This window comes from Dasypus novemcinctus, chromosome 17, assembly GCF_030445035.2.
Source record: "Dasypus novemcinctus isolate mDasNov1 chromosome 17, mDasNov1.1.hap2, whole genome shotgun sequence".
Classification (NCBI taxonomy): domain Eukaryota; kingdom Metazoa; phylum Chordata; class Mammalia; order Cingulata; family Dasypodidae; genus Dasypus; species Dasypus novemcinctus.
This window is the reverse complement of record NC_080689.1, coordinates 19,956,205-19,968,667: the sequence shown is the minus strand read 5'-3', so window position 1 is coordinate 19,968,667 and position 12,463 is coordinate 19,956,205. Positions and strand designations below refer to the sequence as shown.

The following is a 12,463-nucleotide window of genomic DNA, read 5'->3' as shown; positions in this document are numbered from 1 at the left end:
GCAAAGATGCAATGAGAATCACAAAGCTTTACTTCTCTGATATCCTGCTAAAGATAAGTCACCTGATTTTAATCATGAAAAAAAATCAGACAAATTCAAACTGAGAGAACGTCTACTAAATCACTGGCTTGTAAATTCAAAAATATCAAGATCATGAAAGTAAAGCAAAAATGAGTAACTTCTCCAAGTTGACAGAGGTTAAAGAGACATGACAAATACATGTATAACATTTGTATGCTCTGGACTGGATCCTTTTGCTATAAAGGAGATTTGGGGAACAACTGGAAAAACTTGAATGGGGTTTGAGAATTGAAGGAGAGCAAAGTATGAATGTTAATTTCTTGATTTTGATAAATGGGTTATGGCTATGCATAAAAATACCATTGTTCAGACATGCACACTGAAGTGTTCAGGGGTGAAAGGGTATCTTTTTGGAAATTTATCTCAAAAGTTTTCTGCATTGCCCTTGCAACTACCTTGCAAGTTTGAAATTGTTTTAAAATAAGAAAGAAAAAGAAAAGGAAAAACTATTTTCATCACACCTGAAGTTCGGCAGTATTAAAATAATTTTATCCTTTGAAATTTCCTCAAAGGTCAAAGTAGTCATTCTTACCTATCTTTAACACTTTATAAATAATCTATTCCTAGTTAAGGCTAACCAAAGAAATCGTGTTTATGAAGGTAAGAAGAATGAGTCTACCAACTCACAGGTGTTCGAAATTCTTGGACTCAAACCCTTTCCTTGCTGCCCAGCTGTTCCCTGTTGACCTTCTGAGGCATTACAGGAGGCCCTATTCATCCAGACTCTTCAGAACTCCTAATAAAGATGTATCCCAAACACAAAAGAACCGATATGCTAAGTATTCAGAGTAGACAAATAAGAGGGGAGGCAATGTGGCTTAGGGGTTGAGCACCAGCTTCCCACAAACAAGATCCCAGGTTCAAAGCCCAATCCCCGATACCCCAAAAAGATTAAGTCAAAGTAGCCAAGTAAGCAATTCACTTACCAGACTCCAAGGATAACAGCAAGCTCTTCAGCACATAAGTCAGGCATCTGAAACTGTTCACAATCTGCTAACTTTATCTCATTCAAAACAGTATCATCACTGAGCTCAAGATTCTGGTGAAACACAAAAGAAAATATTTGGGCCAAAAATTAAATTTGGTTCATTCATCAGAGGAGTACATGATATGTTTTTGGGGGGATAACAATTTTTTCTTTAAGATTAGTAACCAAAAGAGAGTTGGAGTGGCTAAACGAATATCAGATTAAAAAAACTGTTAAAACGGATGAAGGACACTATATATTGATAAAAGAGTCAATTCAACAAGAAGATATAACTTTGACAATCATGCATGCACCTATCACTAGATGTACTAGAGCCCCAAAACACATGAAGCAAATATTGACAGATTTGAAGGGAGAAATAGATGGTACTATAGTAATAGTAGGAAATTCAATATGACACTTTCATTAATGGACAGACCACCTAGACAGATGAACAACAAGGAAATAATAGACTTGAACAATACTACAAACTAGCTGGACTTAACAAACACATATAGAACAATTCACACAGCAGAACACAGTTCTCAAATTATATGGCTCATTCTACAAGACAGAGAATGTGGCAGGTCAAAAAACAAATCTCAGTAAAGTAAAAATTATTGAAATTACACATTTTATCTTCTTATACTGGAATGAAGCTAGAAACCACTAACAGTGAAAACTGGCAAATTCAAAAATATGTAAAAATTAAATCATACACTCAACCAACCAATGGGTCAAAGAAGAAATCACAAGGGAAAATAGGAAATATCTTGAGGCAAATAAAAACAAAAACACAACATATCAAAACTTATAGGATGCAGCAAAGGCAGTGCTGAGAGGGAAATTTATACCTCTAAATGCTTACATTAATAAAGCGATTTCAAATCAGAGACCTAAACTCAAAACTGGAAAAACTAGGAAAAGGGCAAACTAAACCCAAAGTAAGAAAAAGGAAGGAAATAACAAGGGTTAGAGTGGAGAAAAGAGAACTAAAAAATTAAAAAAATAGAATCATAGAATCAAGAAAACCAAAAGTTAGTTCTTTAAAAAGACCAATAATATTGACAATCCTTTGCCTAGACTGACAAAGAGAAAAGAGAAGGCACAAATAACTAAAATCAGAAATGAAAAAAGGGACATTACTACTAACCCCACTTGATTAAAAAGGACTGTAAGAGGATAATATTAAAAACCATGTGAAGGAAAATGGATGTGGCTCAAGCAACTGAGATCCCACCTGCCACATGCCAACTTCTGGTGCCTCCTGGAGAAGACGAACAAGACGAACTGGTGCAGCAAGCTGATGCAACAAGGAGACACAAAAGAGGATACACAAAGAGGAAACACAATGAGAGATACAACAAAGCAAGGAGTGGAGGTGGCCCAAGGGATTGAGCCTCTCTCTCCCACATGGGAGGTTCCAGGTTCAGTTCCCCGTACCTCATAAAGAGAAGAATAGCAGACACAGAGCACACATAGCAAATGGACACAGAGAGTAGACAGCAAGCACAAACAATGGTGGTGGTGGTGGGGATAAATAAAAATAAATCTTAAAAAATATATATATATATGCCAACAAATTAGGTAACCTAGATGAAAGGGGCAAATTCCTAGAAACACACAAACTACCCACACTACTCAAGAAACAGAAGAACCCAACAAATAAATAATGAGATTGAGTCAGTAATAAAAAAGCTCCCAACCAAAAAAAGCCCAAGACCAGATGGCTTCACTGGTGAATTCTACCAAACACTGCAGGAAGAATTAACACCAATCCTTCTCAAACTCTTCCAAAAATTACTTGACAGTAATTGTGGTTGGGTGCATATCTTTGTCAAATCTGATCAAACCATATGACTCAATTTTTCGGTATTTAAGTTACACCTCAATGAATCTGATTTCTTTTTAATGCATCTTCAAAAAATAGTAAAAATTATGAGATACCACTATACACCCACCAGAAGGGAAAAATTAAAAAGACTGACAATCCCGAGTGCTGGCAAGGAAGTAGAGGAACTGGCCATCTCATTAACTGAGGGTGGGAATGTAAAATAGTTTGATCACTCTGGGAAACAGTTTGACAGTTTCTCATAAAGTTAAAAATACACTTACCCCCCCTCCATCTCATTCCTTATACAAAAATTAACTCAAAATGGATCAAGAACTTAAATATAAAAACCATCACCATAAAACTCCTAGAAGAAAATGTATATAGGAAAATATCTTCAAGATCTCGTGGTAGGTAGTAGTTTCTTAAACCTATGCACAAAGCATGAGCAACAAAAGAAAAAAAATAGATAAATGTGACCACCTCAAAATTCAACACTTTTGTACCTCAAAGGACTTTGTCAAAAGGGTGAAAAGGGAGCAGATTCAGTGGGAGAAAATATTTGGCAATCACATATCCATGATATATAAGGAGATCATACAACTCAACAATAAAAAGACAAAGTATCTGATTAAAAAATAGGCAAAACCTGAATCTCAACAAAGTTACAATACCTACTCTCCAGTTCACTGGACTCACCTAGGACAACTAACAAGGAGATGCTGATGTACAATGACCATCCCAAGGAACAGTGAGAGTCTGCAACTTCAAGAAAGATAGGCCCATCCATAGGATCTAAGCCCACTCTCAATTAGAGGTGGAGTGGTCATCACCATCCCAGAATCCTCAGGATTGGGGAATGAACAATGGACTAGAGTAGACTTACTGGTATTCTACCAAAGACTTACTGTGATTCTAGCAATGGAAGAACTTTTATGACTGATGTGGAGACAGTGGTCATGGGAGGTTCTGAGGGGAGGGCGAGGGAAAAACAGGTGTAATATGCGGGCATTTTCGGGACTTGGGAATTGTCCTGAATGACATTGCAATGACAGATACAGGCTATTATACATCTTGTCATAACTGACAAAATTCTGCAGGAGAGAGTGTAAACTACAATGTAAACTATAATCCACGCTTAGTGGCAGTGCTCTCAAATGTGTTCATCAATTGTTAACAAATGTACCACACTAATGAAGGATGTTGTTAATGAGGGAAATTATGGAAGGAGTAGGGAGCAGGGCATATGAGAAACCCCTATATTTTTTATGTAATATTAATGTAATTTAAGTATCTTTTTAAAAAAAATAAAAAAGTATATTAAAAAACAATGGGCAAAAGACTTGAAAAGACAACTATCCAAAAAAGAAACATAAACGGCAAAGAAACACATGAAAATATGTTCAACATATTCAACATATTCAACATAATCAACTAGCGATTAGGGAAATGCAAATCAAAACTTCAATGAGATTACCACTTCATAATTAGACTGTCCACTATTAAAAACCATAAATGTTGGAGAGGATGTAAGGAGAAAGGAACGCTTATTCATTGTTGGTGGGAATGTAGAACGGTACAGACACTGTGGAGGATGGTTTGCCAGTTCCTAAAAAAGTTGAATACAGACTTGCCGTGGGACCCAGCAATACCATTGCTAGGTATATACCCAGAAGAACTGAGAGCAGGAACATGAATAAACATCTGCACACCAATGTTCACAGCAGCATTATTCACAATAGCCAAAAGCTGGAAACAACCAGGTGTTCATCAACTGATGAACAGATAAACAAATTGTGGAGCATATACACAACAGAATATTATGCAGCAGTAAGAAAAAATGAAGTCATGAAACATATGGCAACATGGTTGAACCTGGAGGACATTATGTTGAGTAAAGGAAGCCAGATACAAAAGGACAAATTGTATGATTGCACTATTATGAACTAAATACTATCAGACCAAAAAAAAAAAAAAAACATTATACTAAGTGAAGGAGACCAGATGGAGTACTACATAGCGCATGATTTCATTTATATGAAATGTAAATATAAATCAATTTGTAAAGATGAAATGAGATTAGGGGTTATGTAGGTCTGAGGAAGGAATGCTAAGGGGTGTGGAGTCTTTCTTTTTGGAGTAATGAAATCGTTCTATTTTTTTTTTTATCCACCCCCCTCCCCTTGTGGCTTTTTGCACGCTGTCTCCTCTCTGTGTCCATTTGCTGTGCATTCTTCTGTGTCTGTATTTATTTATTTTTATTTCCCCTCCCTTCTTGCGGTTTGCTTGCGGTCTGCTCTGTGCCCTTTTGCTGCACGCTCTTCTGTGTTTTTTTGCTTGTCTCCCCTTTTCGTTGCGTCACCTTGCTAAGTCGGTGCGCCACGGTGCCCGATGGCCAGGCGGTGCAGGAGAGCCTGCCTTCAAAGGAGGCCCCAGGACGTGAATCCAGGGCCTCCTGTGGTAGACAGGAACCCAAGTGATTGAGCCACAGTCGCTTCCCAAAATTGTTCTAAAATTTTTGAGATGATGAAGGTACAACATTGCGATTATACTAAAAGCCACTGATTATATACTTTGGATCAAATAGCCAGAAACATTAGTTATGTACAGTGGAGGAAGATAAAGTATTTTCTTGTTTTGTTTGTCTGTTTTTATTGTTATTATTGAAATAATGAAAATGCTCTAATAATGACTGAAGTGATAAATGCACAACTATGTGATGATACCAAATACCACTGATTGTACAAGTTGGATGAATTGTGTGCTTTATTAATATGTATCAATAAAATTGATCTGTTTAAAAATATATATACTTACCTTTGCTTCTCATATCTTTCACAAGCATTAGAATGGCCGCTATTTTAAAATTGTGGAGAGGATGCAAAGAAACAGGAATACTCATTCACTGCCACTGGCAGTTCCTCACAAAGCCAAACACAGAACTTCCATATGACCCAGCAACCCAACTACTTGAGATATACCTGAAAGAACTGAAAGCAGCAGGGACGGGAACAGATATTTGCACACTGATGTTCACAGAAGCATTATTCACAATTGCCAAAAGATGGAAGCAACCCAAGTGTTCATCAACCAGTAAATGGATAAATAAAATGTGAAATATACATACATTTGACTATTATTCAGGTGTAAAAAGGAATAAAGTCCTGATGCATGCAACAATATGGATGAACCTTGAAGACATCATGTTGAATGCAATAAGCCAGACACAAAAGGATAAATCTTGTATGATCTCACTGATTTGAAATAATTAGGAAAGGCAAACTCATAGAGTCAGAATCTAGCATAAAGGTTACCAGGAGATGGGATGGGGAAGGGAATGGGAAGTTAAGACTTAAAATGTACAGGGTTCCTGTTTGGAATGATGGAAATGTTCTGGCAATGTATGGTGGTGATGGTAGCACACTGTGAATATAATTAACAGCACTGAAATATTTATCTGAATGTGATTGAAAGGGCAAATGTTAAATTGTATATATGGTAATAGAATATTTTTTTTTAAATCCATGGTGGGAGTGAGTGTGGCTGAAGCAACTGGGCACCCACCTCCTACATGGTAGGTCCCTGGTTCAGTTCCTGATGCCTCCTAAAGAAGACATACAAACAATGAGCAGATACAACGAGCAGACACAGCAAGCAGACAAAAAGATGAAACAAGGAGCAGACAGAAAAAGTAGCCATCTCAGGGGGTAGTGGACATTTAAAAAATCCATGGAACTCCATTACACAGTGAACCTTAAGTTAAACCTTAGACTATATAGTTTACATAATAGTTATACAATTATACAAATGTAAAAACTGGGCTATCATCAATTGTAATAAATGTTCCACATCAATGCAAGGTGTTAATAATAGGGTGGTATATGGGAATCCTGTGTTTTATGCAATGATTGCTCTATAAACCAACAACTTCTCTAACATAGGAAAAACAACACCATACAACCTAGCCATTCCATTCCAGGGTATTTAACCAAGAGAATTAATACCATGTTCCACCAATAGGTAAATGAATAAAAACATCATCCCTTAACCATAGGGTGGAATACTACTCTGCCATAAACAGGAGAATAACTACTGTTACACGAAACACAGTTGAATCTCAAAAAAATTATGCTAAGTGAAAAGAACCTAGGCACAAAAGAATATATACCATAATTCTGTTTATTTGTAAGTTGAGAGAAGCAAATCTAGTCTGTGACAGAAAAGCAGATCAGTAGGAAGGAAGGGGACTGAGTACAATGGGGCATGAGGGGACTTGTTGGAATGATGGAAATGGTCCAATATTTTTATTATGGCCGTAGTTTCAGGTCTATCCAACTGCCAAAACTCATTAAATTGTACATTTAAAATGGGTAAATGTAAACTATTTTTTCAGCTGAATTATATTCCGTTGTATTTATTTTTGTTTAGAATTTTTATTGTTTTATTAAAAGATACACAGATCACAAAAACTGTTACATTAAAAAATGTAAGAGGTTCCCATATACCCCACACCCCACCCCTCCCGCTCCTCCCACATCAACAACCTCTTTCGTCATTGTGGCACAATTCATTGCAATTGGTGAACACATTTTGGAGCACTGCTACACAGCATGGATTATAGTTTTCATTGTAGTTTACACTCTCTCCCAATCCATTCAGTGGGTTATGGCAGGATCTATATAATGTCCTGCATCTGTCCCTGTAATATCATTTAGGACAACTCCAAGTCCCAAAAATGCCCCCACATCACTTCTCTTCTTCCCTCTCCCTGCCCTCAGCAACTACTGTGACCACTGTCTCCACATCAATGATACTATTTCTTCCATTGCTAGAGTCACAATAGTTCTATAGTATAATACCAGTAAATCTAGTCTAATCCATATTTTATTCCTCCATCCTGTGGATCCTGGGATGGTGATGTCCACTCCACCTCTAAATCAAGAGGGGACTTAGATTCCATTTGGCTGAAGGATACAATTCCCTTCCTTGAGGTTGTAGGGACTCTTGGTTCCCTGGTGTGATGGCTGACCATCTTCATGGTTGACTATCTTCACCTCCCTGTTAGCTGACCTGGGTAAGTTCAACAAACTGGAGAATAGGTGGGCTTGGGGCCCAGCTGGCACATGGCCAGTCCAGAGATTCAAGTCTTCTGAGTATACACCAACCCCAGCAACAACCACAGGTTCAGTAAAAGTGACAGAAGAGGCATGTGTAGAAAGGTCACATCTGAGTCCAACTCCATCACACTCAGGAGCACAAATCCCAAAGTAAGGCCCACTGACAAGGCACTGAACTCCAGAAACATGTGCCATGACCATAGAAGCTGTGTGTCTTCACAGCCCTCAGGACACCACTACCTGGGGTTGTATGTAAATTATTTTATGTATGTATGTTTCTATGTAACTTATTCTTCAATAAAGTTGATTTAAATATTTTTTCTAATTCACGAAAGCATAGCTAAAGCAAGGGAGACTTTAGGAACCAAATGGAGCTAGGCAGAGCCCACTGGTTTTCGAATGCTGAAAATAGTCTGCAGCTAAGAGATCAATCGGTAGAAACTGGTGTCAAGGTAAGCAGTTTATCTGCACAAATCTCAGACCAAAGGAACAGCCTTCCTTGTATGCCCTTGAACTCGCCCTAACTGTAGGCCTACCTCTGTAAAAACGGTTTCAAGAAAAGAGTGCAACTGCTAGCTGGGAGGAATGTAGAACTTTAGGCTGCTCCTCAGGCTCCATGAACAAAGTGGCTCTGCTAACTCCCAGAAGAAGCAGGCCTCAAAAGGCAGGGTCAGCAGGTATGCAGCACCCTCTGGTGGCCATCCATTTTCAACACAGGCCTGTCATAATTTTTTAAACGGCACTACATACGTAATTTTAATTTTTTGATAGCCACATTTTAAATAAAAAATATGAAATTGTTTAACCTAATACATTAAAAATATTAACATTTTAACACATATCGGAAAAATTATTGAGGCACTACACATTCGTTTTGCTTACACCAAGTCTTCAAAATCTGATGTATATTTTACACATACAGCATATCTCAATTTGGACTAGCCACCTATTAAGAGCTTACCAGGGAAGCAGATTTGGCTCACCTGATAGAGCATCCGCCTACCACATGGGAGGTCCAGGGTTCAAACCCAGGGCGTCCTCACTGGTGTGGAGCTGGCCCATGCACAGTGCTGATGCGCGCAAGGAGTGCCAAGTGCCACACACGGGTGTCCCCCGCACAAGGGAGCCCCACGCGCAATGAGTGTGCCCCGTAAGGAGAGCTGCCCAGTGCAAAAGAAAGTGCAGCCTGCCCAGGAATGGCTCTGCACACGCAGAGAGCTGACACGGCAAGATGATGCAACAAAACGAAACAAAGATTCCCCATTCTGACAAGAATACAAGTGGACACAGAAAAACACACAGCAAATGGACACAGAGAGCAGACAACTGGCAGGGAGAAGATGGGGGGAAGGGGAGAGAAAAAAATTTTTTTTAAATAAATCCTTATTTTAAAAAAAAAGAGCTTACCATCCACATGTGGCTGGTGTTTACCACCCTGGATAGTGCAGCTCTACAGTTCCCTAAAACTCTCACCCTTATACATTCTTATAGGTTGTAGCAACCTGTTTATTAATATTCAATATTTAATAACACACTTGTAGAGTGATTTTATATATCTAATCTGATCCTTTTCTAAAAAATGTCATGTGGGAAAAACCTTCTCAGGTTCTCACCCAGGCTATCTTAGATAGGATATGATATGGAACTAGGCTAGATAGGATATGACAGGAATCTAAGTCTTTGTTCTTCTCAGCCCAGGACTCCTTCCCCTACACCAAAGCACGCCTGAGAAAAGTCAGTGCTACCAACAGGGGAATTACTTATTTGCCAGATACAAACAGGAGATCAAAAGAGTTTTAATCATCATTCAAGATTCTTTATGTACCTATGCAGCCTCCTTAGGAAACTGAAATGGGTCATGTGCAGTATCTACTTACTTAATTCATAAGTCCCAATTTAAAATATTGTTCTACCTTAGTTCCACTAGAAAATCATAAAATTCTACTGAATCAAGGAATCAGCACATAATTTGGCACCAAAATACAGGACACACTATTTTCATCATTTAATGCATATTTATCAGTGATGGCTAATAATGTATGTGTTTCTGTTTTCTATGAATATACAATTTTAACTTATTGTTTTCCCTGTTTTCTACCTCACCCTACCTCCGCAAATGAACAATACAGAACACACTGTGTCTTTAATTTACACATTGGTTGTTGGCCCACTGAAGTATATTTTTCCAATAGTTATAGTCTATCTAATTCCCCACAAATCACAAATTTGGCAAGGCCCATAAGGAGATATTAAGTTCCTCAATGGCAATAAAATCAATTCTGAGATATCTATTTTCACACTGTAATGTTTCTAATCAGGACACATCTGGCAATCACTATAATAGGTATAATGGTGCTCATTTTTTTCCCCTGAAGTGTACTTTTAAACAGATGGTGTCTTTTATAATCTACTAGTGTCTTTAACATAAGGAAATATGATATATAACTAAACAAGCAACTCTATCTTCCATTCATGTGAATAAAGCTACATTTCCATTTAACCAATACATACACCATACTATTTGTACTTTCCATCTTTTACTAGTAATTAACAAAGATCATAAGATTACCCAAATGTATTTTATTTCAAATATAAAAATATTAAATAATGCATCCTTTTTATACATTCTTCATAATTAATAATCATATATTATTTATTAAAAAATAGTCCTCTGCCTGCTCTAGGGGAGGAGTCTCATGAGCCAGTGTCCAAAGGCAGGTGGGGTGTGGGGGGAGAGGGGACAGGGTGGGTTGGGGAGGAGAGATGGGAGGAAGGAGGAAAGGGAAGACGGAGAAAGGGAGAGGGAGGAAGAAGGAGCGGCACCTTCACAGCTTTGTTGCCCCCTCCATTTTTCCACTCCTGCACTTTCCGCCTGCAACTCCCTGGTCAGCGTTTACATTAAGGACTCAGATATGAAACTGTCTAAAGTCACAGGGAAAATGGTAGAAAATTCACCATCGCTGGTGCCAGAATGAGCAATTCATGGCTTTGCTCTTTTTTTTTTTTTTTAAAGATTTATTTATTTATTCCACCACCCCCCCCCCAGTTGTCTGCTCTCTGTGTCCATTCGCCGGGCATTCTTCCATAACCGTGTCTATCCTTATCAGCGGCACCAGGAATCTGTTTCTTTTTGTTGCATCATCTGTTGTGTCAGCTCTCAGTGTGTGCGGTGCCATTCCTGGGCAGGCTGGACTTTCATTTGCGCTGGGTGGCTCTCCTTACGGGGTGCACTCCTTGCGCGCGGGGCTCGTGGCATGGCACTCCTTGTGCACATCAGCACTGCGCATGGGCCAGCTCCACATGGGTCACAGAGGCCTGGGGTTTGAACCGTGGACCTCCCATGTGGTAGGCAGACGCCTATCCATTGGGCCAAGTCCGCTTTCCCTGCTCTTTTCTTAAACTCCCAATTTGGCTTCATGCTATTTCTTGTATAGAAGTTTAATCCCGAATCTTGGCTAAAATGCCTTAGATTAAACCCATTGGTCTCAAAAATATTGGGCAGTTGCATTATTTATCTACCTCCTTATTACTGTAGCAATCAGTTATGTACTCTTATTTGGAATTAATAAACTGAATGCCTCTCCACTCAATTCTATTAATACAATCACAGGTAACCACTAAAAATCAACAACAGAATAAATACCAAGAGAAGCTATTCTAGCACTAAGAAATATTCCCAATAGTGAAGTAAATCAAATGTTCTTTCTTGCAGCCAAAGAACTTTACATTAAAAATTGAATGTGGGAAGTGGACTTGGCTCAACGGATAGAGTGTCCGCCTACCACGAGAGGTCCAGGGTTCAAACCCAGGGCGTTCTCACCCATGTGGAGCTAGTCCATGCGGAGTGCTGATGCGCGCAAGGAGTGCCATGCCACACAGGAGTATCCCCCGTGTAGGGAAGCCCCATGTGCAAGAAGTGCACCCCATAAGGAGAGCCGCCCAGCACAAAAGAAAGTTCAGCCTGCCCAGGAGTGGCGGCCATACACACGGAGAGTGACGCAGCAAGATGAAGCAACAAAAAGAGATACAGGGAAGCAGATTTGGCCCAACAGACAGGGCATCCGCTAACCACATGGGAGGTCCAAGGTTCGAACCTAGGGCCTCCTGACCTGTGTGGAGCTGCCCCACACGCAGTGCTGATGCATGCAAGGAGTGCGATGCCACGCAAGCCCCACACGCAAGGAGTGCGCCTTGTAAGGAGAGTCGCCTAGCGTGAAAAAAGTGCAGCCTGTCCTGGAATGGCGCCCCACACATGGAGAGCTGACACAGCAAGATGACGCAACAAAAACAGACACAGATTCTAGGTGCCACTGACAAGAATACAAGTGGACACAGAACACACAGTGAATGGACACAGAGAGCAGGCAACTGGGGGGAGGCAGGGCAGGACAGGGCAGGGAAGGGGAGAGAAATAGATAGATAGACAGACAGACAGACAGACAGATAGATAGATAGATAGATCTTTAA

At 39.4% G+C, this 12,463-nt stretch overlaps 1 protein-coding gene across 1 annotated transcript in view; it reads right to left on the bottom strand.

The window, feature by feature from the left end:
• The window catches only part of TTC27 (tetratricopeptide repeat domain 27), a 217,687-nt gene that overhangs the window by 169,378 nt on the left and 35,846 nt on the right, over window positions 1-12,463 (bottom strand). Inside the window, exon 8 of the mRNA XM_004452847.5 lies at window positions 1,008-1,120. Within this exon, the coding sequence (XP_004452904.2) occupies window positions 1,008-1,120 (113 nt within the window). The remainder of the gene's footprint in view (window positions 1-1,007; window positions 1,121-12,463) is intronic.